The sequence below is a fragment of the Cadophora gregata genome (genome assembly GCF_030347475.1).
Source record: "Cadophora gregata isolate MNR1 chromosome Unknown scaffold_5, whole genome shotgun sequence".
In the NCBI taxonomy this organism is placed as follows: domain Eukaryota; kingdom Fungi; phylum Ascomycota; class Leotiomycetes; order Helotiales; family Ploettnerulaceae; genus Cadophora; species Cadophora gregata.
This window is the reverse complement of record NW_026695928.1, coordinates 2,912,449-2,937,672: the sequence shown is the minus strand read 5'-3', so window position 1 is coordinate 2,937,672 and position 25,224 is coordinate 2,912,449. Positions and strand designations below refer to the sequence as shown.

At 49.7% G+C, this 25,224-nt stretch overlaps 9 protein-coding genes across 10 annotated transcripts; 4 read left to right on the top strand and 5 right to left on the bottom strand.

Moving 5' to 3' along the window:
• Positions 1–1,524: 1,524 nt before the first annotated feature.
• ONS95_011749 (uncharacterized protein) lies at positions 1,525–2,163 on the bottom strand (the record flags this gene model as incomplete). The annotated part of the gene is made up of 1 exon (XM_058505377.1): positions 1,525–2,163. One exon carries the CDS (start codon positions 2,161–2,163, stop codon positions 1,525–1,527), a length of 639 nt encoding a protein of 212 aa, XP_058359934.1.
• Positions 2,164–4,324: 2,161 nt separating this feature from the next.
• Positions 4,325–5,616, bottom strand: ONS95_011748 (uncharacterized protein; the record flags this gene model as incomplete). The annotated part of the gene is made up of 4 exons (XM_058505376.1): positions 4,325–4,927; positions 4,992–5,310; positions 5,361–5,419; positions 5,473–5,616. 4 exons carry the CDS (start codon positions 5,614–5,616, stop codon positions 4,325–4,327), a joined length of 1,125 nt encoding a protein of 374 aa, XP_058359933.1.
• Positions 5,617–8,862: 3,246 nt separating this feature from the next.
• ONS95_011747 (uncharacterized protein) lies at positions 8,863–9,933 on the top strand (the record flags this gene model as incomplete). The annotated part of the gene is made up of 2 exons (XM_058505375.1): positions 8,863–8,922; positions 8,980–9,933. 2 exons carry the CDS (start codon positions 8,863–8,865, stop codon positions 9,931–9,933), a joined length of 1,014 nt encoding a protein of 337 aa, XP_058359932.1.
• A 1,856-nt stretch (positions 9,934–11,789) lies between these two features.
• Positions 11,790–12,612, top strand: ONS95_011746 (uncharacterized protein; the record flags this gene model as incomplete). Its single annotated transcript, XM_058505374.1, has 2 exons — positions 11,790–12,347; positions 12,404–12,612. 2 exons carry the CDS (start codon positions 11,790–11,792, stop codon positions 12,455–12,457), a joined length of 612 nt encoding a protein of 203 aa, XP_058359931.1. The 3' UTR covers positions 12,458–12,612.
• An 804-nt stretch (positions 12,613–13,416) lies between these two features.
• Positions 13,417–15,339, bottom strand: ONS95_011745 (uncharacterized protein). 2 transcript variants are annotated; one of them, XM_058505373.1, is made up of 4 exons: positions 15,084–15,339; positions 14,641–15,014; positions 13,691–14,590; positions 13,417–13,595 (listed from the first exon to the last, which is right to left on the bottom strand). In XM_058505373.1, the coding sequence occupies exons 2-3, from the start codon at positions 14,738–14,740 to the stop codon at positions 13,692–13,694; spliced, it is 999 nt and encodes a 332-aa protein (XP_058359930.1). In that variant the 5' UTR covers positions 14,741–15,014; positions 15,084–15,339; the 3' UTR covers positions 13,417–13,595; position 13,691. The 2 variants fall into 2 exon arrangements, with proteins under 2 accessions (XP_058359930.1, XP_058359929.1); XM_058505372.1 differs by having other exon boundaries at positions 13,691–14,883; positions 14,942–15,014.
• A 369-nt stretch (positions 15,340–15,708) lies between these two features.
• Positions 15,709–16,983, top strand: ONS95_011744 (uncharacterized protein; the record flags this gene model as incomplete). Its single annotated transcript, XM_058505371.1, has 1 exon — positions 15,709–16,983. One exon carries the CDS (start codon positions 15,709–15,711, stop codon positions 16,981–16,983), a length of 1,275 nt encoding a protein of 424 aa, XP_058359928.1.
• A 508-nt stretch (positions 16,984–17,491) lies between these two features.
• GPI16 (Subunit of the glycosylphosphatidylinositol transamidase complex-like protein) lies at positions 17,492–19,466 on the bottom strand. The gene is made up of 3 exons (XM_058505370.1): positions 19,025–19,466; positions 18,576–18,979; positions 17,492–18,528 (listed from the first exon to the last, which is right to left on the bottom strand). Exons 1-3 carry the CDS (start codon positions 19,384–19,386, stop codon positions 17,537–17,539), a joined length of 1,758 nt encoding a protein of 585 aa, XP_058359927.1. The 5' UTR covers positions 19,387–19,466; the 3' UTR covers positions 17,492–17,536.
• Positions 19,467–19,583: 117 nt separating this feature from the next.
• LUC7 (splicing factor) lies at positions 19,584–20,632 on the top strand (the record flags this gene model as incomplete). The annotated part of the gene is made up of 2 exons (XM_058505369.1): positions 19,584–19,681; positions 19,776–20,632. The coding sequence occupies exons 1-2, from the start codon at positions 19,654–19,656 to the stop codon at positions 20,630–20,632; spliced, it is 885 nt and encodes a 294-aa protein (XP_058359926.1). The 5' UTR covers positions 19,584–19,653.
• LAC4 (Beta-galactosidase (Lactase)) lies at positions 20,584–25,193 on the bottom strand. The gene is made up of 6 exons (XM_058505368.1): positions 25,072–25,193; positions 24,212–25,013; positions 23,854–24,160; positions 22,703–23,806; positions 22,355–22,655; positions 20,584–22,308 (listed from the first exon to the last, which is right to left on the bottom strand). The coding sequence occupies exons 2-6, from the start codon at positions 24,640–24,642 to the stop codon at positions 21,218–21,220; spliced, it is 3,234 nt and encodes a 1,077-aa protein (XP_058359925.1). The 5' UTR covers positions 24,643–25,013; positions 25,072–25,193; the 3' UTR covers positions 20,584–21,217.
• Positions 25,194–25,224: the final 31 nt, after the last annotated feature.

The following is a 25,224-nucleotide window of genomic DNA, read 5'->3' as shown; positions in this document are numbered from 1 at the left end:
ATCCTGATCCTCCAAGTTTTCAAGTCCTCAAGTTCCTGTCCTCCAGTCTATGATATTATTCGAAAGTCTGCCGGAAAGTGAATGTCGACCAATGTAGAGCCATCTGCGAAATTAAAGATGTTAGAGAAATATACAATGGGAAACGAATAGCTTACCAGCAGAAGCGGCAGGCTTATGTGGAGGAAATTGATGCTTCATATTTAGGGCATTTGACCACTTCCGAAGGCATCGTAGGTTTTGAAGTGATTTGAAAATTGAAGTTGAAGTTGAAGTTGAAGTTGAATTTGAATTTGAGCAATTTGATATTGGAAGAGAACGGGATATTTACGTGCTGACAGCGTACCCGAAGTCGTCAAGACGTTGATTGATCAAAAGCCATATCCAGCACAACGTCTAGACATCCTAGCTCTACCTCTGTCTACGCGGTGTGCTCGATATGCCTCTAATGACAATCATACGAAGTTGCAAGTCCAGACCAGCTCAAGTATGAATGCGCGAAATGGCATCCGTCTGGTCGCCTACAGGATGCATGCACATGTCCAGAAGGGGTGAGCCAGAAGTTGGCAGCAGAGATTACCAGAAAGGCAAGAACAATAGCGAACGAGTCCACCAAGATCAAGCACCACGATATGGATGTGGGATTGCAGTAGGATGCATTGAGGGCCAGATCTAGCCCCTGACTACCTAGGTATGCAGCAACTCGTCTGTCACAACCGCGCTTAAAGTTGAGATTCGCAACACCTTCTGAACCAACATCAACGCCGACTACAACAGCTTCACTTCCTCCCTCTATCCTATCTTGAGTAGGCTAGTCCCAGATGTGAGTGGTTCCCGGTGAAAGGTGGTGCTGTGATCGATAAAAGATAAGAACAGTCATCGTCTGGACTCTGGCGTGCTTCTTCTTCGGCTTCACTCCCACTCTTAGATAATTAACATGAATAATAAAACAACTGAAAGAGTAAGTTAAGCTAAGTAGCGTAAGATTGTTATCTTTGATACTAGTGGGAAAGGTAGATCAAGAACATGCCTAAGAATCTTCACATATCCCAGATTCTTTCTACCTTCCATTCAGGCTGGTCTCGAGATGTTTTTGAGGACGGCATCGAGACTAACTCTTGTCCTGGGATAATTGCGGTGGTTGAGCGTTATTCTCGACCTCGACTCCACCCACTTCCTCTTCCATCCCATCCTCCGTCTCCAAATCTGAGTCTGAATCTGAATCCGAATTCCATATCCATACCCAACTCCTCCAAATAAATAGGAGTGCCCTTCATACCCCTCTCAGTATCCTCGAGGTCACCCTATACATCCACATTATCATCCTTTTCCACCCTATCCTCCCAAACCTGCCCACCCCTCCCAATTACCAGATACCCGGCACACCCTCGGAAACCTAAGCGTAGTCTCAAGCTCTCTCTTCTTCTTCTTCTTCTTCTTCTTCTTCTTCTTCTTCTTCTTCTTCTTCTTCTTCTTCTTCTTCTTCTTCTTCTTCTTCTTCTTCTTCTTCTTTCTTCTCCTGTCCCCTCAACACCACATCTTCTCCTCTCTCTCATCTTCTATAGCAGGAGTACTCTCCGTGTCTTCGCCATCAGAAAGATCTTCTTCATCAATGGGCTCAAAGATTGAGGAATCGTCTGGTGAGCTTGAGTCTGAGGTAGGTGTGGGGGAGGGGGAGATGGATAAAGAGTAGGATGAGGATGAGAATGCGCATGGGACTGTAGGGTTGCGGGGGTTGAAACGCATGAGTGGTGGGATGGGTTCGATGCTTGGGATTGGGGAGTCTGTGGAGGGGCTGCGGTCTGTGGAGGGGCTGCGTGATTTGGGAGTATGTGAAGGTGTTGGTGTTGGCTTGTCTTGGTTTCGTTTCGGCGGCGTTGTGAGCATGGGTTTTGGTATGCGATGCTCAAGGGATGGTGGAGGAGTATGCGTGAGCTCGAGTTTGTGCTTGGGTGTGTGCGGGCGATTGTTTGCCGTCTGCAAAGAGAGGATGTACTGGCATTGATTGGGGAGAGCAAGCATGCCTATTTCGGGAAATGCTCGACCATCTCTGAGAGTACTTGATGCAAGATTTGCACAAGAACTTGCAAAATGAGCGATATCCGAATCAGTCAAAGTGCTGGGCGCACTACAGGAGGCTGCAGCTTTGGCTTGGAAGCATTGCATGGTTTGGATGAAATTATCCAAGTATGGCCTCAGAGTGTTAGTTCAGACCTATTCACATCGTGTGCTGGCGTGACATACCCAATATTTGGCTGACTGTCATTAGACACAACATTCTCAATCTCCGATATCAGCTGTGCGTAGTCCCAACTACACGTACTCGTAGAGAATGGGAGTTCTTCAACTCGCTTCTGCGGCGTTTGACGAGGTTGTCCTATTGGGCCACGAGACTGTTGGGCTCCCTGCTTGCCTGAAAACTTTCTGCGTTGATAGGTAGGCCTTCTAGAATCGTGATTACAAGGCTTCGAAACACTACCCGCATCGTTTCTTGTTTTCAAAGTCTTACGAGGAGTCAAAGGAATGTGATTGGGATTCTGGTATTGGTGGGTGTAATTCTGTTTCTTGAGATGTTGGCATCTGGCATTAGAGATATGCCCTAGGAAGTGATGAGTATGGGGTTTTCAGCTAAATAGGAGAATCGGGAATGGGGGAGAAGAGATGAAAAGTTAGGAGGAAACCCACAAACATCTCTGGAATATCTCCGAGAAGGACAGTTGCAGGTTAGTGGACTCGAATGTCTGTAGCGACGATATCGATTTCTAGACTGCCGGTCCCATCTTTTCAATATAGCGGGTGCCTTTGGAGCTGCTATTACACCTGTTTTTGCTGCCATCTTTATTCTTGGTTTCAATCCCTTGGTAAAACGAGAAGTGAATTAAAGATTCGCGTCCTGATAAGTGAGGAGGGTAAACGACTGACAAAACTAGAATATGCAAAGAAGAGACTTAACGCGTGCTCGACGCGTTGGAGGGGACTATGATACTTCTTTGATTGCTCGCTTGTCTTCCCGGGATAGCGACATATCTCATTCTGGTTTAGGCGGAGATGGGCGTATGTGATATGTGATCGCAACTCGACGGGTAGATAGGAACTTTCCTCTCGTACCCTGATGGGTATTGAGATCTGCTCAGCGAACACGGAATTCTTTGCTGATCTTGATCTCAGACCGGGTATTCTATAGCCCTGTTCTGAGATGCTCTCAGAACAGCCACTTCGAAGGTCGGTAAGGTGGGATGGAGTCCTCATCTCATCTCGATCTGCTCATGGGCGAGGCTTTCATCACAATGAGTTTCGGGTACCTGCTTAGGACCCTTGAACCATGCTCGGAAACTCCGTATATACGGACAATGCTTATAGGTGACATGATATCCTAAGGTCTTCGAACGAGCCTTATAAGCGGTATTATAAGAAGAATATAGAAGTCTATAGTCTATATAGTCAGCCTATAAAAGAGAAAAGTCTCAAGGCTCCTTCCTATCTTATATATGCAAGGAAATAGCTGAGAATGTTCCTAAACGCTATCGTATTATAAATTATCTATTTGTCAAATTATTGGTATCGTACCTATAAACAATTAACAAGTGTATATCCCTATACGCAGTAATCAAAGGTTCGATTCAAAGGTGTTCAAGAGTGTGTATTGTAAAGAATGTCTGTCTAAGGGTCAGAATACAAACCACTTCCTGACTAGCTGGCCGCCGCCCCCTCCAAAAGGGGTCCGACCCTCTGACCGTCCCTCGGGAATTGTGTTAGGTAGGTATGTATGCAGCAAGCGAGGCAGCCGACTCGGCGATATGTACCTATCCCGACGGCAAACCTCCCGTTAAAGGAAACACGCTCCCGAGCTACCTAGGAGCTAGGTAGGCATGAAAATAACCTGATATGATAAGATAAGAATATTATAATATCAAACTCAACATATATGGAAACGGACCTCGTATTTTTCTTTCAAGATTTTTTCAAAAGAAAAGGAAAGGAAAGGAAAGGAAAATTAGATACTTGTTCTTCATTGCAATGAAAAAGCTAATATTGGGATGAGAACACTGTGCGAGTTGACCAGCGCAATTTGTCTCGGTTGGGGCGAAACCCCCGCGAGGATGTAATTCCCGACCCAAGGAAAGACCCAAAATCGCCGGAAAAAAAAAAGAAAGGAACCCAAACTCCATGAGTATTTCCCCTATTCCTAGCCCGGCCCAGAACTCCAGCGCTTGTACGAATACATACATACATAGATACAACCCAAGAATATTTCATCGACTCCGATTTTTTAGCTTGAATGAACGAGGGAGTGAGTGAGTGACCACTAAATTGATCAATCAAACAATCAAACCATATCGGAGCGATCACTCGCGGCATTCGACCTCCTCGAATCCCTCCTCGCATCATGCGTCTCCACACCAATAATCGACGTGACCAGAATCCCGGAGTCGCTCATCACATGTTTTGTCAGGGACTCCTCGGAGCTGTTCGACTGGTTTGAATGCGAGCGCTCGTTCGTGAGCTGCACACTCATATTCGCGCCCTTACTCGTAATATGGCAGGTCGAGCTCGTCGTCGCAAACCGCGGCTTCGACTGCGGTCTGGACATATTGGTGAGGGAGTGGTGTCCACCGCCGGACGCAGCTTGAGAGCCGCCTCCGGCCGCTGCTGCGTTACTGAAGAGGATGCGCAGCGAGGGGGCGTTGGCGGCCATGATGGCGACTTCGAGCTCGATGCAGGAGATGATGATGATTTTGCCGAGGGAGTAGGTGAAGTCTGTCATCTTCTGGAACTCGAGGAGCACGGTCAGGCGGAGGATGGAGATCAGCACGACGATGCCGCCGAGGGAGATGATGCTGAGGAGCATGAGGCGCTTGCGGAGCGAGATTTGGATCGCCCAGAGGGGTTGGATGGGGAGGACGACGATGCAGATGTCGGTGAAGATGTTCTGGGGGTTGGTTAGCTTGGCTGTTGAGGTGGAGGGATGAGGGGGACTGGGAGTGATGACTTACCAGTGCAGCAGGGACGAATGCCAGAACGGCGTTGTCGATGCATTTCACGCCAGGGTGAAGTTCTGGGTGGAAGAAAGCATCGATTGGAATGCATTGGAGGCAGTAGATGAGCCATTGGATGACAGTGAATGCACAGTTTAGGCCAATAGTGCAGTATACTAGAGTCCTGAAACGTTTGGTGGCGAAGCGGAGATAGAAGAGAAGGAATGCCATCTTGATGACCCAGTGCATGAGGACGTAGTAGAGCTCTTCGACGAAGAGAGCTGTAATAAGTTTAGGAAGCCATTCTGGGTGAGTGGTCATGACCTGTTCGATGTGTCTGGGGATGGGTTATTATAATTCCGGTGTTGACACTTGAGAATTACTTACAGTCCACCACCATAATGAATGAAGTAGTATAGAAGTACTTGTTGTCCACAGTTGAAGAACTGATATATGTTAGCACAAAGTCTTGTCAGTAGCGGATGAGGTTCACACATACCAAGATCGAAGTCATACACCAATCATCCCACCCGAAGTTCTTGATGACGAATCCACGGGAGTAGATACGAAGAAGAATAGTGATAGTTGAAGCAACGAAAAAAGTCGAGACAATGCCGTAGCAGGCAGCTTGAAGGTCAACCATTTTGAAGATATTGAACGGTTTTGAAAATGAAAGGACGAAGACGAGACCCAATCGATATATTTTACGTGGAAGTCGAGGTCAGTGCGAGAGACGGACTTATGAACTAGCTCTCACTTCCTTGGGTGACGGCGGTTCGAATGAGGAGTGGAGGAGAGTTCTGGTGCTTAGTTCTCTAATCTCGCGAGGAGATTATAGCGGGAAGTTAATCGAATAAGAAAGTATGGAGAGGGAGGGAAGGAGGGATTATGTGGTGGGAAGTATGAAATCAGGCGAAGCAGGGGGAAGGGGGGAGAGAAAGCATGTATCTTCAGCTCATCTTGCTGCACACCACCAGCAGTCTGGATTCGCGTAGAAAGACGTGCGTGTTGAACTATTGGGAAAAAAGTGACACCACCACCACCGCCATGAGCACGGAGCACAGGCATGTGGTCAACCTATGCGAGCAATCCAATGCCGCCGTCGTTGAGGAAAAAACGTCCTAGAGTCTAAGTCCTTGACTCCTGGGACTCTGGGAGGTCCATGGTGGTGCCGAGTGACTTGTTGATTTTCCTCGGTTGAGGCCGATATCAGCTAGAAGCGTGGCGCTCTTAGACCGTGCCCTGCATCTGGAATGGGTGGTCGGGCACGGCATGGCCTCCCCAGGACAACCCCTGGAGGATCATAGCGGGCATCGGACAGAACTCCGTTCGTAGCAATGCTCCGTGCTGCGTGGAGTGCAGAATGTGCTCACTACAGTAGAGTGCACGGAATACTTTGGAAAAGGTATCATACATACACATCTTTGTTCTTCAATGATGAATCTGCTCATACTGTAGGAGTGCACTGTATGCATCATTTGTGGGATACCTATCGCTGAAGAACGCCTCGAAGCGTGGCAATTTGTGGTGGTGTAATTTCCCGTACACGAAGGCTTGTCGCCGGGCAGCCCTAGGGTAGGGTGTTCCTAGCAGCGATCGGTGGATTTTCCCAGGTTATTCCTGCCCTGGAAGGCGGGCGGGAGATTTCGAACATTACAGTATTATTATGGGGACGATGAAATTCGTCGAAGAGTGGGATTATGGGATAAGGCGGCGGCGGGCTGAAACTCTGACAGGCAGGAGCAGGAGCAAGAGCAGGAGGTAGGGCAGGGCAGGCGAGGCAGGGCAGGCGAGGCAGGGCAGGGCGCGCGGCAAAGCAGCGACTGGCCAAGTTCCAAGCCGTCCAGTACCAGTCCAGGCTCGCCAGGTACACCTGCACTTTTTGTTCATTTTCAGACAGTACACACTGCTGTCGGCGTCATTCTCCTAGCACCACACCACACCACACCACACACCACCAATAATGGGAATCTTATCCACGAGTCCATGGCTGGCAATTTTTCCTGGATTTTCCGGGGGACCTACCCAACCAGGAAAAGACGCCACGAAATTCATTTTCTCGTTTTTCTATTTATGAGATGAACGGAAAGTTTCCACATGTGCTTCGCCCAGCGCAAAACAACTTCTGCTCTAGATGAACGTAAGCGAATACAACAGCACAGCACAACAGAGCAGAGCAGAGCACAGCAAAGCACGGGCGTACACGGTGAAGAGGAGGGGAACCTGAAGATGATCTGATGTGATGTGATGTGATGCGATGCAATTCGTACCCCGCAGTGTTTTGAGTCTGTGAGGTCTGTGGGTGCAGATAGACGTTCGTTCCGCGGGTCTCCAAACGGTTCTTATCAGCTCAGGAAGGACTCTGGCTCGTCTGGATCTCTGGATCTCTGCGCACCACACCGACAGCAGGGTGGACGGGCAGTGATGACCAGCTGCAGCACAGCACAGCACCCACGGACGCGGGCACGGTCGGGCACGAGCCCCTGAACGGCCGTGTTCCTGCAGCGAGCAGATCCCCCTCCACCCCCCCCCCCCCCCCCCAGGGAACCAGGGCGTGGGAGATCAGCCACAGCGGAGCGTATGCTCAAATCAGCGATCGTACAGCGATTGCCGAGGGGACTTGGGGCGCCCCGCTAGGATCTTTAGGCTTTCTTTAGGGCCGCCAAGCTGCAGATTTCCCCTGGGACCAGGGCCCCCTACCCCTGACGGCACTAGTCCAGGCGACATCACTTCACACTACTCCGTACTCTCAACACCACAGAGCAAGCGAGCGACATCACTTTTACCATGCTCGCCATGGAAGGCATCGCGAGACCGTCCTCACCACAAACATCACTATCGGTTGTAAGCTCGGGCCTAATACACTTACAGGAGTTGCTCTGCTCTGCATCGTACGCATCCACCACGTCCACTTTGATTACTTGGTGTGAACGTTGAAAGCCATCTTCACCAATCACGTTCTGTATCTCCAGCCGTTCAACTGCGTCTCTTATGCAGGCGACAACTTCTCATAACAATTGGTCGTGCACATCTTTGTGCTTGGGACGAACTGACTCGTCCAAACTCGCAAACCCATCCTCCAAACAAGCCAGTGCTCAGGAGGCCCCCCTCTATGCCCCTCAAAACACTCGGGGCAACCGAGCATGTCAGTGCAGGTCTTATCTTGGAGCGGATTTGTGTCATGCGTGCAGAAGAGGAAGCTCGGATACAGATCAGACAGCACTATGATTCGTTCATCGAACTCATAGTTGGGACACACACAGCCAGCCAAGGTCAAGAGAAGAGACTTCGAAGTTCGAACATTTTTTCTAATAGTCCGAGTATGCTAACCTCGTCTCCACAGATCAACGCCACTTAACGCCCGTAGCTTACTCTTCCTGACAAACCAATATAGCCCCCAAAGGAAACAATTCGCGACAATTGCAGGGACACCGTCTGAACAGGAGGGGGGCTAATACAGCCTTGGGCATAGCTGAACGGTCGTCCACGACGTTCTCTCATGAGGGCTCATCTCCGGGCTGTGCGTATTTGGCCTAGTTCACAGCCCGTCTAGACCTCATGGATGGGCTTCTAAGTGCTTGGAACCATTTTGCCAATAGGTGGGTGCGATCGTACGGTTTGATATCAATACTCGGCATCGCTCGCCGACACCAATGAGAAAACTTCCTTCGGTTGTTCTGGTCCGTAGTGGAGGGTGGGTGGGCCGGCCATGCGATAGAGAGTGGGTACAAGGTATGGGTGTGGTACGTAGTTTGTTTTGGGGAGTTGACTACTACCCAGGTGGGTTCTGGAATGTCCCTCCCACATTCATACTTATGCTGCATCTGCCATTCTTGTGGTACAGTGATACTTTCCACTTGGTGCTGATTGACGTCGCGATGCTTGAACGATGATGGGAACATTAGACTTGGAGTGTGCAGAGGAGGGCAAACTGCCCCCGCAAACAGAGGTATATCCATATCATCACTTGACAATATCTCGACACCAAATACTGATTCCGTCCCAGGATCGGACATTTCTCTTTCATGCGAAGACCGCATTTCTCATCACCAAAAGTGATGTGAAGACCACGATCCTCCCTGCTACAACATTCGCACTCACAGCCTCCCTCTCGGGAGTCCTAACCTCATCATCGCCTACTGCTTCCACTTCCACTTCCTCATCCTCACCAACCCTCACCACCCTCCTCCTCAGCCTCCTCAAATCCATCATCTGGACATGGCTCAACCTCTGGATCTTCAACCTCTCCAACCAACGCCTCCCCAACTCCATCCTCGAAGACTCCATCAACAAACCCTGGCGCGCCATCCCCTCCGGCCGCCTCTCCGCCTCCCAAGCCCGCCTCCTCCTCCTCCTCTCCATCCCCCTCGTCCTCCTCTCAACCCTCTACCTAGGCGGCACGAAAGAGAGTCTCTTCCTCATGGTCCTGACCTGGATATACAACGACCTCGGCGCCGCCGAAGAGTGTTTCCTAATCCGACACATCAACAACGCCCTTGGCTTCACCACGTTCGGCGCAGGAGCCGCGCAGGTCGCTTGCTACGGCAGTGGCAGCGCGCTCAACACCACGACGTACTGCTGGCTAGCTGTCATCGCAGTGGCCATCACCTGCACGATCCAGTTCCAGGACATGGAGGACCAAGAAGGCGACCGGATGCGGTCCCGGCGGACGCTGCCGATTGTGCTTGGGGATTCCCAGACGCGGCGGATTAACGCGCTGACGATTATCGTGTTCTCGTTTGTGGCGCCGGCGTTTTGGCGGTTGTCGCTTGCGGGGTACACGGTGCCTGTGGGGTTGGGGTTGGTCATTGCGGTGAGGACGTTGGTGAGGAGGGAGTTGAAGGCGGATAGGCAGACGTTCAAGTTGTGGTGTTTGTGGTTGATGGTGGTGTATGTGTTGCCGTTTGCGAAGGGAGAGGCGGGTGTAGGTGTGGGTGGTGCTTGGGGTTGGATGCGGTGATACTGCACTGCGGTACATCATCTGCTAGCACAACACAGTACCGAGTGACAGACTTACACGGATATTTTTGGTCGCGACGACCATTTTCCCTTACATTATCAGTTGGTCGAGAATTCTGGGTGGGATATTTGATCTAATCAGCCTTCTTCGTCATGAGAGCGGAAGGCAGGATAACTACCTACCTATTATGGTTCGGGTTCGGTTTGGATGGGAACGAAAATTACATCGGTGCATTGGGCCGGAAGACATTTGGGTAACTAAGCTGTTATTTTCAAGCAGCAGGGGTACATTGGCACCCACGATATATTTCTTTGGTTGCGGTTTTTCTTCACACTCACATCACATCACAGCGCATTGCACGCCTGCATCTGACGAATTTTTCTTCTTTTTTCTTTCGTGTTAATTTGATTCTTGCATATTCATGTTTTCATCGCGCGCGCACCACTTTTAGAATAGCAACTCATATGTATGTCTGTCCGGGATTATGGTATACCCACAAACTAATTTCCTTGATTGATCGGTTGGGAGATGGACTGGGAGATGGATTGTTGGATGTCCTCTGTATATAGCTCTTATATAGCCTCATAGCTGAATATATTTTATTTTAATATGCTCGCTCGCTTCTTTGTTTCGTAGCGGCTTTGTTGATGGTACTTGGTAACGTGAGTCAGGAGAGGTAAAGTGAGGGAAAGGAAAGGAAGCATTGAAGGGTTTAGAGGGCTGGTTTAGAGAATGTATCGGACATTTAAATCAGTTTATTCGACATAGATTTCTGTACATCGCGGAACTGATAAGGAACAGTAGATCTTGAGGGCAGTGGCGGCTTCCAAACGCAAAGACAGGTCTTAATAGTAAAAGGAGACTGCCATGGTAGGTACTGCATTACAGTCACTAAGACAATCTCGTTGTCGCTCCTTAATACCAAATGCCAATGTAAAAGCGAGTACCTTCCACCTCAGCCAACACATACATCTTAAGACACAAGATAGATTTCCACCTTGCAGGCCTCTCAGCGGCGAGACACAAAGCTAGGAAGTTTCACCAGGAAATACTCTAGAAGAATGATCTAGACACTGGAAGTCTTCCTATACATAATCTAACCTAGTAGCTATCACTTATCTTCAACTTTTTCCCCTCCGGATGTTACGATAAAACCTTTCTCATGCCTGAAATTGCGAAAGTTTCATCCGGTGATGAGCTCACATAGCCAGAATGAAGAAAAGCTGTTGAAATATCAGTTGGATGACACAGTATTGCAGATGAATGAATGGACACGTTCTAATGTCGAATTCTCAGCCGGATCTTCGTATCGCGAGCGTTGCAGATGAATGTGATATTACATGCAGTACTGACGGCGCCGAGGGCTTCTCTCCTATCTCCTTTGTCCTTGGTCCTTTCGTTGGTTAAAAGCAGTCTACGAATGACAGTCAATGGCGAAGTGTATTCTGGTTCCAAAAAGGTCGGTTTGCAGGAGATGAATGTAACCCATCGATTTTCGCCATGTTGGTTCCTGTGTTTGTGGTCGGGTAGTTGAAAATGTTGTTGGTTTTGAGTATAGCCTAGGTTGACGAGCGACCAACATCGACACTGTTGTAGATGACGATGGCCAAGCCGGATCTTGGGTTAATGTGTGAGTCCTGACAAGTGCGAGATATTTTGTAGAAGCGGTGTTTGATTCAGTGTACATATTTCTAAGATCGTGCTGTGCTCTTTGATAAAGAACGGGGACTTCATCTCTGTAAAGGCAAGCATTTCGACAACCATCTTTGATCTCCTATTCATATCATCAGTCATTCAGAGGACGTTATCCTATCTTATTCGATTCCTTTCGGCTTTTATTCACACCAGCCAGTAAAATGGATGTGACACTCGAGCCTCCAGCTGCACCTCTCGCTACAACCGACTATCCCATCCCCAAATCCGAAGTCACCTTCACAGTAAACTGCCACGACCGGTACTTCAAACACGTCACCATCACCGACTCCAGCGGTCAAGAACTCTTCAGTGCCGAAAGCCCTGGCATAAAATCCTGGTCCTGGCGTCGCACAGTCAAAGGCACATCCGGACTCCCTCTCTTCGAACTCCGCCACTTCAACTACCTGAGCGAGAACAACTGGCTGGTCAAAAGCCCCTCCGGCCGCGAGCTGGCGAAAATTAAACACATGTCCAGGTTCGCCAAACAGCATTCGGCGCTGGATGTGAAGTTTCGCAATGAAGCCGCTGGCGATGAGGATGCCGGTGTAGAACTCCATGTCCGGCCGCAGGATCGCCATGCGATCACGACGTTGGTTAAGTTTAAGGAGACTTGTGTTGCTGTGATTCAACTTACCGGTTCAAACGATGTCCATGATCTTAGCGTGGCTGATAGGTCGACGTGGTGTGTTCGTGTTGATGCTGGTGTTGACCTTGCTCTTGTGAGTGGATTGTTGATTCGATCTTGATTGAGAAATCTTACTAACATTGGGATAAGATCCTTGTTCTTGTTCTTTGTCGGGCTGAGAATCATCATGTATTCAGGAAATAGAAAGTGACCCTGTCAGAAAACGGCGATTTCTCGTGGGATATCATGGCTTGGCGGAAGCTATAGTTGATGGAGTTTGAGTGTACGAGTATATGCTCAGTCGTTGATGTTGCAGTAATGGTATGATCGTTAGCGTGATATCAATCTTACTATTGGATTTCATTTTCAGAAAGTGATGCCTCCACTTAGCTGCCATCGTGCGTCTTGAACGAGTCTCGCCATCAGCGTCGAGCTATGTCACTAGATAAAGTACGATGGAGAAGCTACTGGAGTCTGAGACGTCTGAGCATACGGTTTTGCAGTGGAGTAGTTCACGATGGAGGCTGACGTTGATGTGAATGCTTCTACAGTTCATAAGACTCTGGGTTTGATGGATTACCACACATTTATTGCATGCTGAAAGGCCTGGGTGATTAAGAGATTTTCAAATTTCACAGAGAAAAGGTGTAAGAAGTATCCCTACTAGAAAGATTGGAACTTGTCCGTTGGTCATATGAGGTTCATTGCAGCTACTGCCCCAGAGGCAAGATCTGAATAATGCGGAAACCAGGAACATACCTATCCCTTCCACCCTCAAAGTGTACGTTTTGTCGGTGCACGATGAAGTGGAGCAAAGTGGACAAGAAAGGCCGGGGATAGAGCCACTTTTCAGCTACTTTCAAGAGTCGAGGCCTATCAAGTAATTGCTTTCGAGCTCAGTCCACTCACTACCTTAAATGAAGGTGCCAAAAACATACACTTTGAGGGTGGAAGGGATACCCCAATTGCTCAAACCACGCAAAGGATAAACCTTCAGACGAAGAGAAGAAACAGAAGAGGGCACATGCTTGGGCTGCTGTTAGATGAGAGTTCAAGTCGGATATGATCATTTACGACGTTCCTAGTGTTATCAGTGGCAAGATGACATTACAGATCTATATAGATAAAGCTTCTCGATGGAGTTGTCAAACAAGAGCTAGAACGTAGGGATGAATTTATTAGAAGAAGATAGAGATTCGGGCTATGGAGGCACTTCTGGAAGGAATATCATACGGCGATAGGAGGACCATGGCCTCAAAACCTGCTTCACATTTCTGCATTCAACCAATAATCCGAGGTTTCCGACAATTCACCTCAAGCCACTTGCATCTCCGCAGAGGCACTGCGCATGTCAGGTTCGAGGATTTGCATCTTCAACGAATAAATCTGAATTAGAGAGCTCAATCGCAAGTTGGATCCAAAGAAAAAGCGTCGTACCTCAGGTCTCGACAACATGCTCCAATAGACCCGCAGCGTCCTTCACTGATCCATTCGCTCTATTCGCCATCGTAAAGTCGCGCTGCGACTCCGCTCCATAAAGTAAATCCATCACCTTTGCCATGCCCTGTAAATCGCCTTCTTTCGTCCCTGCCAGTTCCGGGTCAACCCATCCTTTGGTATAACCACCTCCAAAATCTATGATCCACGCATTCATCTCATTGTCGATTAGAATATTGTCCGCCTTCGCATCTCCCCAGGTAATCTCAGCTTCATGTAGCGCTGCTAGCGATTCCCGGAGCTGGCTCGCCCAGCGATATCGTATAGCAGCAGAAGGAAGAGGCAACATGGCCTGCTGAAGTGACATCGTTCGATGATCGATATGAGTCAATAACATACCCATCAACAAGCCCTCTTGGTCCTGCACAACGCCATACAGCTGACAGACTCGGATCCTTGGCCCCAACCCTGCGGCAGCAATCTTTCTGTATGTCAAAAGTTCGCACTTGGCGGCATGTGGTGCTCCCGGATGAAAGGCCTTGAAGAAATACGGTTTTTGATCACCGTTCAGTAAGACTCGTTGAGATGAATGAACATGCGCATCCTCGAGCAGCTCGGGAGGCACAATGACTTCATCTGGGTGCACCGACGCAGTCCATGTATTTAACGTATCGCGAAATGCAGTCCCTAACCAGACGCCTGGTGGCATGAAGCCTGAATCCTGCGAGTCGGCATATTGAGGCACCACTTTGTTGTCAACAACATGCAAGTCGTAGACAAAAGACTCTGGAAACAGCCAGTCTTGCAGAGTGACTCTTTTGTGCAGCCTTTCCACAATTGGCGCTCGTTGTAGAAGTATTGGCTCGAGTGGAGTAGATACCCAATCGAAGAAATCAGACTCTAGGACATCATCAACCTCATACTCATCTGCTCTGAGCGCCTCTACATACTCCAGATACTGCGCGAGAGCGACGGGAGAGTCGCGGAAGTTCGAAGGGGAGGTGCGGATGTAGAAGAGCTTCCAGTTGCAACGTACAATGAGCTCTGCATCAAAATTGTGAATGCTCGTCGTAAAAGACAGTAAGATGTACTTCGGACGGCTGGGTGATATCAGGGTGTCGATCTTCGGTTCCATACTTCCAGGCGTCTGGGTTGCAGACGTGAAACTGGGCGTACAACACAGTCTGACGAATCTATAGAGATTTAAGCACACAAATTAATCATGAAGGCCTGAAGCATTCTGATATTAACCTGTATAGATGTTCTATAAGTGTCTACAGACATCTATGTCTGATACTTGTATGTGGAAAAAAGTGTGAAGTGGCTGGTGATGAAAGAGGAGTCAACCAAGATCATGATGACAAAGTGCGCAGGTTAACAAACAATCACTCACCTTTCAAGTATAAGATCAACGAGAACAAGATATACTCAGAAGTGAATAGTCCCCATCAGTTCAAATTTCCAGCTTTGAGAGGAGGTGCTTCTCAAACGAAGATAGACAGAAGTTGCCGCCTTCTTGCCAAGCCTCATGAACTTTTACTTCTATTCACTTTCCCAAACACAAAATAAAATTCACCTCTCCAGATGACGGCAACATGAAAGCCAATGATATAATTCTTAGGCAGCAATCACGACACGATTCAAAAAGATCCTGCGCAATCAATCGCAATCCCTTTGCACTTAACAACGATCAACAACCGCCACTCGGCTATTCGAGGCTAAACTGTTTCCGCCAAAGCTACTCCACCGCCTTTCGAGTGAAGCACTATGGACGGCCACAACCCCTCAATTTTGCCTTCAGACACCACTTCTCCAATTGATATTCCCAGCGCAGCCAACACGGCAAAGAACAAGAAGAAGCGTGCTTCCACAGCCGTTGACTTTGGTACAATCCCTCAAGGTACTGCGCCCATTGAGAGATATCGCCGAGTCATTGATCCAAGCTCGGTCGCACCCCCCGCCAACACCTTCATCCGATCTGCGGTGCTGCGTGCCCCTCCCCCGCCAGTCCAGCCAACATGGACGAGTTCGCACAGTCAAGAGAGGACGACGACCTCTTCGCCGACGAATTCGAACCTCTTCCAACGCCGACCGCTGTCGTTGAACAACCAGATCCCGCCCCGGTCAACCATCAGCCTCGGTCTGCAGCAACCAATCCAGCCTCCACCTCAGCTTCAAGCTCAGCACCCAACGCAGCAACAGCAGGGCCAGGTCCAAGCCACCAGCAGCAACACCAAGAACAACAGCGCAATGGCGGCAGACAAGACGGAGGGAGAGAGCGGAGAGGACGAGGCGGTGGTCGCGGAGGATCAGACGGCTTAAGCCAATCCAGATACGCACCACCTGCTGAGTCCTCTCCCTCTCCCTCCGTCCCTGTCTCGCAGGCTATACCGTCACCTTCCGCACCGACAACTAAATCTACCACCGCTACCACCTCAAGCACGACCTCAGCTTCAGTCCCACCATCCTCCAGCAAACAATCCGACACCGCAGCACCTCCTCCTCCTTCCTCCTCAAACCCACCTCTTACAACCGAAAACAACAGCAGTAACAACAATAACACCACCACTAGAACGCATGCAGTACGCGGCGACCGCTCCGCCACGGGCGGACCAGCCCACAAGAAACTAACCGAAGCCGAACTCAGCGAGAAGATGGCCAAGATGGCGATCCTGAACGCGCAGAAAGCAGAGAAGCACCGCCTCACCGAAGCAGACCAAGCCGCATTCCAGCACCGCGAAAAGGAGCTCGCCAAGGAGCGGCGTGAGAAGGCCATTGCGGAAAGGAAGAACGAGCGCGTCATGGAGATGGAGAGGGCGAAGAATAGGGAGAGGAAGATGAAGGCGCAGGGTGGACGTGAGTGGGATAGTGAGAAGGTCGAGAGTGATATTGTGGATGGGAGGGGCAAGGGGAGGAGCTCGGAGTTTGTGAGGGGTGGATATGGGGGTGTTATTAGGGGTGGTGGGTTGGCGGGGAGTAGGTATTCGGTGGATGACGGTGCGGATGTACAAGATTCTCAGGGTTTCAGAGGACGTGGTGGGTTTGAGATTAGAGGTCGAGGACGAGGTGGTCGTGGCGGTGGTCGAGGAGGAAGAGCAGCAAATTCAAACTCGAACGCCGTACCTACTACAGAAGACTTCCCGTCATTGCCAACACCCGCGAAGGCACCCGAGACTCTAAAAGCGGATATTACAGCCGACGAGAAGGCAAAGTCACCATCGATTGAGAAGCCAGCTGGAGATTGGGCAGAGGAGATGGCTACGCCGATTGAGGAGAAGAAATTGGAGGTTTGATACATCAGTGGCCATAGAGCAGGATCGGAGATCAGAGCATGGAATGCATGTCATTGGAGTTGGCGTTGTAAGGATATAAAATACTCGTCTACGGACTTGAGAGGTGGCTTGGTTTGCAGCTATCAGAGAAAAAAATATCTCTGATTGAGAATTGAAAAAGTCTTCGTAAGATGCGACAGCTGTATCTCGTGATCTGGTGTGAAATTTTATTGTGATATGACTGAGTATCTGGATCGCTACTTGATATGTGACTCTCTCTTTGATGTGAGCTCAGGTGAGAAACTGTGATGTGAGAAGCTGAGGCTGGCGGATTATCGGCACATTGTCTAACTTCCTCCTGCTTCAAATCATTTCCCTCTTCCTTGTGTGAGAGGAGAAGATCAGATAGATAGCTTCTCCTTGTCCTGTGGACTTTTAGCACAACAGTCAGTCTGGAGTTCCATAGCAAAGAAGACTGGCTCACTCTCCAAAGCCAGCAACGTGAAGTTTTGAATCAGATCAGATCAGATCAGGTCAAATTTACGAATATATTCATTACATATCTACAGTACCATCACTCCCTCTTTACCACTTTCTCCCTCTTCCCAACCCTACTCACCAACCTCCTCACCACCGCCACAACCTTCAACCTCACCGCCCTCACATCCCACTTCTCCGCCTCGTCCACACCCACAAACCTCCTCACCAGCAGATTAAAGATGAACCCGAAACTCAGCGCCATCACTGTACTAGTGAGGATAATCACATTATACGGCATACTGAAATCGGGTGTAGGGAGAGGTAGGAGTAGGGTCGTGGTGCGGATACTAATATCGTCACCGATGGTGATGACCGCGGGCGCGATATCAAACCCGCGATTCGCATCTGGTGGGTACTCGGTATATCTGAGGATCGCCTTTTCGAAATCGTACGTCAGGACTACGGTGGAATTGGCCGGGATCAAGATGCGGACTTCGAGCTGGGTGCCGCGCTTGCGGTCGAGGGCTGGACGGTAGTACATCTCCTGGATGACGGGCTTATCCTGGCCGTTGATCTTGGCTTTCAGTGTGTGCAAGTAGAGCTTCATGAACCAGGGGAGGGATTCCATGTAGACGAAGTCGACGGATTGGGTGGGGGAGGGGTTGGTGAGGATGGCTTGGACGCCGCCGCGTTCTTGGCCGTAGCCGATGAACGAGCGTTCGGCGTAGAGGAGGGGTTGCTCGAGGGGGGATTTTTCGGAGATGTCTTGCTCCGGGAGGACGAGTTCGAAGTCGCCTTCGGGGTTGAGTTGAAAGCAGCGCTTGTGGCCGGTGGTGTCTTTGTGTTCTTGGACGCCGGGTGAGGTGTATACGTTGCGGGCGTGTGGGACGTTGATACAGACTGGATCTATGCCGTCAGTTGCAAGGGGACAAGGCCCTTTGAGGGAATGTCCAAATATTTGGGAGAGACTCCATTCTTCTTCCTGGGCTGAGGTATCCAGTGGGAAGCAGGTATCGTGGGAGTTGTATGGCTTGGATGTGTTGCATTTGAGCTCTTCGAATGCAACTGGTCTTGGAATAGGATTATCTTTGACTGTCAGCAATAATTCAAATGCTGCCTCACAAGGAACATACCTCTTGGTCTTTTGGACCGCTGGATATCCAATACCATGTCAATTGTCTGCGTAATCTGCAGTTGACATTCGCTACCATCCGAAGGACAAATTGGCTTCACATCAATTGACATGCTCTGCCAATTTGCATCGAACAGCTTATGCCCATCCAGCAAACTCGATATACCCGCTTTGCCTTTACAAGGCAACAGCTTCAGAAAGGGTGTCAAGTTCTCCGTACACACCACTTCCCTTGGAAGAGTCCCATGCAGTAGGTGCAGATTCTCTGCTGTAGAGTTTGCATGGTTTCCAGCTGGTTGGAAAGACATGACTGGTCTGATCGTTCTCGTCGAGTCGATGAAGTTCAGGGATGCACAAAAGAGGCCAGAAAGCGCGTTCGTTAAAGTCAACCACCGTCCATCGGCCCTGAATCTGTTAGCAAAGTCCTGTCCGAAAACTCAGAATACACACTCTTCATCCGTCTCAGCTTCAACCCAAGCCCATAACTCTACACCTGTCCCACCCTCTCTAGCCCCTCCCCAAGGTCTCGCGCCCCAACTCTCAGCATCCCACCTGCCTAAGCTAAATCGCAGATGTAATTCTCTCGTATTGGCATGTTGTAGGATCTGACCTAGAGATCTAGGGAAGTATCTGAAGTTCTGCTGATCAAAAGATGCGAGTGTAGTGTTGCTCTGGAAGTTGAAGGATGCGAGAAGGAGGGAGGGATGAAGAGGTCGTAGGACGAGTTGTTCATGGTAATCAGAAGCTTGGGAGGGCGTAAATTTGAGGAATAGAACGCTGAGAACGAGCAGTAGAGACTGGAATTGACGCATGGCTTCCAGCGCCGAGGAGAATTGTGTTATGAAGAGCGGCGCATTGAAGTGTTTACTTGATAAGATTTACTGTACTGCCACTATGGAGTGCTGCTGTAGCCGAGCTTCAGTGAGACGCGCCGGCGCCCTGTTCCTGAGATTTTAGCGCGAGCCTTTCCAGGCGCGGCTGTGAATAAATTTCAGCCGCGCCTTGTCTCCATACAACATCCGCATCAACAACCTCGTCGTTGCAAACCTGTACAACTACACAGACATAGGTCACTGAAGATGGCGGCAGAACAGAGAAAGCTGCTTGGTATGTTACTATTCCCTACTCCCTTTCAATCCAGAGCCATTCTAGTCTTCCTCCACAATGCTTCCCATGTCCTACCACAGCTAACCCCCTCCAGAGCAGCTCATGGGAGCCAGCGCCTCCTCCCGCGCCGCCCAACTCTCCATCACAGACCCCAAAGTATGCCGCTCTTTTCTGGCCGGCACCTGCCCGCACGACCTCTTCACAAATACCAAGCAAGACCTCGGTCCCTGTCCCAAAGTCCACTCCGAGCCCCTCAAGACAGAGTACGAAGCGGCGCCAGAATCGCAGCGCCAGAAATGGGGCTTCGAGTACGACTACATGCGCGACCTGCAGAAGTACATTGATGAATGCAACCGCCGGATTGACGTGGCGCAGCGTCGACTCGAGAAGACACCTGATGAGATCAGGCAGACGAATGCGCTGCTGAAGAATATATCTGATTTGAGCAAGAGCATTGAGAGTGGATTGATGGAGATCCAAGTTCTAGGGGAGCAATCCGAGGTTTCGAGAGCATACGAGGAGTTCTATCGCATCCGGTCTGCGATGCAGCAGAAGGGGGATAAGGAGAGGGAACTGAAAGCATTGAGCGATACGAGCGGGCCGTCTGGACATCAGAAGTTGCAGGTGTGCGATGTGTGTGGTGCGTACCTGTCGAGGCTGGATAACGATAGGCGGTTGGCGGATCACTTTTATGGGAAGATGCACTTGGGGTATGCGCAGATGCGGAAGACGTTTGATGCGTTTCCGAAGGAGCTGAGGACGAGGAGGCCGATGCCGGTTGTGGATGAAGGGGGGGATCATAGTCCGGCTGGGAGGGGCTTCGATGGTGGGTATGGGGATGGGGGATATGGTGGAGGAAGGGGAGGGTATGGGGGGAGAGGGGGTGGAGGAAGAGGCGGTGGTGGGTTTAGAGGTGGGAGGGGGAGAGGAGGATTCAGAGGGAATTGGTAATGCAAAAGGGAGGCGTTTGGTGGTTTGTTTTCAGGCGTTGAAGGTGGTCACAAACCGTGTATTATGTATGAATCCAATGCCATTGTGCCAATGACCTTTTTGACAATGGCGGAATGAACCAAATGCTCCAATAACAATAAAGCTAGGTAGCCAACATCCCAGCCACCTTTGACCTTGGAAACTGTCTCGATATCCCTCATCGGGCACGTGTGCATGCATGCCCTGGATTGACGAGAGAAAAGTAGAGACCGGTGGTATCTGGGAGGAAACAGAGAACTTCAAGTACTATGCGACATTCTCAAACTATTTCAAGTGTGGTTTAGTATTCAGATAGGTTCTTTTCCATATACTGCAGAATTTGTGCCGCATTGGACTTACTTACCGCAGCAGAAGTTGAATGTCAATTTAATGGGCCATTATGAAGCAGAGTTGGACTCGGATTTTTTCACCACAAGCACCATGGCACCCAGGGTAAATTCTACTTATCTATCCAACCAACTCCTCCAAACTATCCAATCCTACAGCCACCTCATCCCATCTTATCCGGTCGCATCCAAAGCCCACTCAACACCACCGATATATAATCTACTCCAACAAAACCTCATACTCAAACTTCCCCGCCTTCAACTCATACTCCGGCAACGTACTCGGTCCACAACTCCCCGTCCCAAGTCCATGATGCGCCCAATCCAGCCTAACAACCGTATCCTCCCTCCTCCTCTTCCTCAACTCATACGGATGTCTACTCTCATCCAACGCAGCCGTATCATAATGCGCCGCCGAAAAACTCGCCTCGTTCAAATCCCCAAAACTAGCCTTCAGAACCGGAGCGGCAGCGGCAGCGGCATCACCGTCCTTGCCTCTAAACGCCACCCAGCGCGTATCAGTACGGTTCCCTGACTCCTGGGGGAATTCGTAGTCTGTGAAGAGGTCGTCGATGGCGGATGTGAAGTTCCCGATCTTCTGAGAGAGTTTCTTGTCGCGGTAGGACTCGCCCGGACCGCGGCCGAACCACTCTGCTGTTTCGATGCCCGCCAGTGAAAGCGTGAGGCCGATGCGGGCGAAGATGGAGGGGAAGTTGTTCCCGCGGGGCTCGCCGGCTACGGCGATAGAGAGGTGGGAGGATGTGAATGTGTAGGTGAACTTGACGTTGACGCTCCATTCGAAGACTGGGGGTGCGATGCGGGTTTCGACGATGATAGATACGTGGTCGGGGGTGCTGGACCAGGAGACGGAGCGGACGTGCGGTTTGGTTTGGTGCAGGCGGGAGGAGGTCCAGGTGCGGCCGATGGGCTCGTCGTTGTCGGTTTGGGCGCGGTAGAAGTCCATGGTGGGTGGGGAGACGATGAGGTTTGTGCCGTTGGGGGAGGATTTCCAGGATGTGAGGGTGCCGTGGACGATGTTGAAGGTCCATTGGATGCCCTTGGAGCTGGTGATTTCGAGGAGTTGAGGGGTGATTTGCTTGTATTTTGGAGCGTTTGGGGAGGAGAGGGCTTTGAGTTGGGTGAGTGTCGGCGGAGCATGGAGTTGGACTTGGCCCCAGGCTATGAGGTGGTCTGCAGGTGCCCAGTTGGTGGCAGTGCGGAGGGTGAAGTTCAACTCGAGATAGGTTTCTTGGGAGGGGAGGTCGGTGAGGCCGGTAATCTCTAGTTCGACAGTATCTCCTGGGTTGACATCTGGAATGGTCAGTATATATCAAGACAAGGATATGAGTAGACAAACCTTTTGGAATCTTCACTTCCTGTCCAGCTCTCCTAAATCCATCTCCTACGAGTGTCCACTCGCACTTAAGATGGTCCAGGGTGATATGATCATAGCGGTTAATGATCTTGACTTTGTCTTTTGTTCCACTAAGAACTTGAACTGGTTCAATAGCCTTCTGATATTCGATGAGACCCGGGTTTGGAGTATGGTCAGAGTGCAAAACACCATCCATGACGAAGTGTCCGTCATTAGGAACATCTCCGAAATCACCACCATAAGCGTAGTACTCCACACCTTCGTCGTTCTTGGTTCTCAGACCCTAGTTTTTGTCAGCTGAGTTCTCCAAACTGACGAGACATGACTTACGTGATTCGCCCACTCCCAAACAAACCCACCCATAAGTCTTGGATACTTGTAGAAAGCATCGATATACTCCTTGATATTCCCAGGTCCGTTGCCCATAGCATGGACATACTCACACAGAACCATCGGCTTCTCCCAAGTCTTGCTCTCGGTCGCGAAATTGATAATATCGTCCACCGAAGCGTACATCCGACTGTAGATGTCGACAGTCTTCGCCTGATAATCTCCCTCGTAATGAATGAGTCTGGTTGGGTCATACGCCTTGATGAAATCATACATCTTCTGGTGGTTACGGCCGTAGAAAGCCTCGTTTCCAAGAGACCACATGATGATACATGCATGGTTCTTGTCTCTCGTCACAGCTTGACGAGCACGATCGACATACGCTTCTTCCCACTCAGGATTGTCTGAAGTCCAGCGACCGGGATCTCGTGTCCTGATGCCAACCTTGTCAATATCTGGAAGATGTTTGAACTCTTCTGGAATAGCACTCTCATCAATCTCGCCAAAGCCATGGCATTCGAGATCACATTCATCCATCACCCAAAGACCGAGTTCATCTGCTACATCATACATTCGAGGATCATTCAGTTGATGGGATGTACGGATGGCGTTGATGTTGTGTGTCTTCATGAGCAGGAGATCCTTGACCATGAAATCGTAAGGAACGGCTCGTCCGTGGTCTGGATGGTGCTCATGACGGTTGACGCCGCGAAACTTGACTGGCTTGCCATTGACTACGAAGATGCCGTTCTTGAGCTCAGCAGTGCGGAATCCGACTCGTTGTGAGACTGCACAGTCGGGTGTAGAGATCACGAGTTGGTAGAGATATGGAGTCTCAGCTGTCCATTTCTTGGGGTCTTTGACTGGAATGTTGAAGTTGGTATTTGCAGCACTCTTTTGAGAGACTGTTGCGATGGTGGCTCCGGAAGCGTCTAAGAGTTTGACGTCTACTTGAGAGCTTTCGCTCATGTCGAGTCTGATCTTGAGTGTCGCATCCTTGTATTCTGAATCTAGCTTGGTCTCGATCTGGTAATCTTGGATGTGAAATTTTGGGAATGCCAGCAGATTTACATCTCTGAAGATTCCACTCAACCACCATTGATCCTACTCATGTTCAGTAATTGTTACTCCGTCGGCCATTATTGAGTTACCTGATCTTCAATATAGCTTCCATCACAGAATTGGTAAACCTGAACTGCGAGAGTGTTGTCCCCTTCAAGGTCAACGAGGGATGTGATATCAAATTCTGATGGTTCTCGCGAACCCTGAGAATACCCCACTTCTGTACCATTGACCCAAACGTGATACGACGAGTCAACACCTTCAAATCTCAATCTGAGTTGATGATCTTTGAACGAATTTGGGACAGTGAAAGTCCGGATATAACTTCCAGTCTCATTTTCATCATATGGTACATGAGGTGGATCCACTGGAAAAGGATATCTGATGTTAAGGTAGCTGTTCGCTTGTTAACACAACCGAGTTTTCATCAGAACCAAAGATACGTACTTTGGGCCCTTCCCATAGCCTTGCAATTGCCACATCCCTGGAACCTGGATATCTCCCCATTTTGAAGTGTCGAATTTCGGCTCCTGGAAGTTCTCGGGTGTATCGAAGGGGCTTTTAACCACATCGAATTTCCATGTTCCAGACAGAGAAAGAGTTTTCGACCTTGACACATCACGTGTCAATGCATCCTCCGGAGTATCGTACAGGAAGAAAGAAGCTCTTGCCGGAAGAGTATTTCTGTGAAGGACCTTCAGATTGCTCCAGTCCGGGAGATCTTTGGGGAATGTGTGAGTCTCTGCCATATTGATGTCCGTGTGTTCTGAAACGTCCGGACTTGTCGTGGGGACGTCTATATGTACAAAGCCCAGTGAGTCAGTTGAGAGGTTTGCTGGCAATGAAGGCCGTTGTGATAGTTGAGAGTTTTGAGCCATGTTTGATATGAATGTGTGCTTCAAGTGGAGCGTTGGCAGGCAGCTCCACGTAGAATAGATTCACCTATCGGGGATGACGGGGGAATCGGGGGAATCGGGGAACGTTTGCTTCCTAGGATTTATCCACTGCGGAGTGGGTTTGGTAAGTCGGGGCTTGGCGCTCCCCTCTCTCCTCTTTTCAGCCCAGGTTGTTGGCTCGTGATGGACAAGATTGATGCGCTCAGCGATTCTGCATGGAGCCGGGCTCCACCACTATTCGTTTGTTTGGCTTGACAAGAATCAACAGTCGGGTTTCAGGCGGGAAACTGACGGCATAAGATGGGGGTGTGCGGCAAGAAGACCGAAGAGGGAGGAAATACGGGACTATCTCTCTGTACTTGTTAGATAAAAAAAAGGTAGCACTGCGCTAGTTTATGAAGCGTCTCATACACAACGATTGATGCATAACGGTATGAAATGGCATAAGATTGCTGGTATAAGTCAAGATCCTTTCAGCTCAGTCATGGCATGGATGGAAGTTGGAGAGGAGTGGAGTTGGAGTTGGAGTTGTGCAACACGGTGCAAAGCAGGGAAGAGAGTGCC

Bases quoted from the DNA above. Each gene is read 5' to 3' on its own strand.
- ONS95_011745 (XM_058505372.1), bottom strand. From the start codon at position 14,825: ATGGAACCGAAGATCGACACCCTGATATCACCCAGCCGTCCGAAGTAC.
- GPI16 (XM_058505370.1), bottom strand. From the start codon at position 19,386: ATGCGTCAATTCCAGTCTCTACTGCTCGTTCTCAGCGTTCTATTCCTC. The intron at 18,980-19,024 runs GTGTGTATTCTG...TAACAGATTCAG, and splicing joins GAAGCTGAGACGGATGAAGA to GGCCGATGGACGGTGGTTGA. The intron at 18,529-18,575 runs GTATGTTCCTTG...TGACAGTCAAAG, and splicing joins GCGGTCCAAAAGACCAAGAG to ATAATCCTATTCCAAGACCA.
- LAC4 (XM_058505368.1), bottom strand. From the start codon at position 24,642: ATGGCTCAAAACTCTCAACTATCACAACGGCCTTCATTGCCAGCAAAC. The intron at 24,161-24,211 runs GTACGTATCTTT...ACAAGCGAACAG, and splicing joins GGCTATGGGAAGGGCCCAAA to CTACCTTAACATCAGATATC. The intron at 22,309-22,354 runs GTTTGTCTACTC...TGACCATTCCAG, and splicing joins GGAAGTGAAGATTCCAAAAG to ATGTCAACCCAGGAGATACT.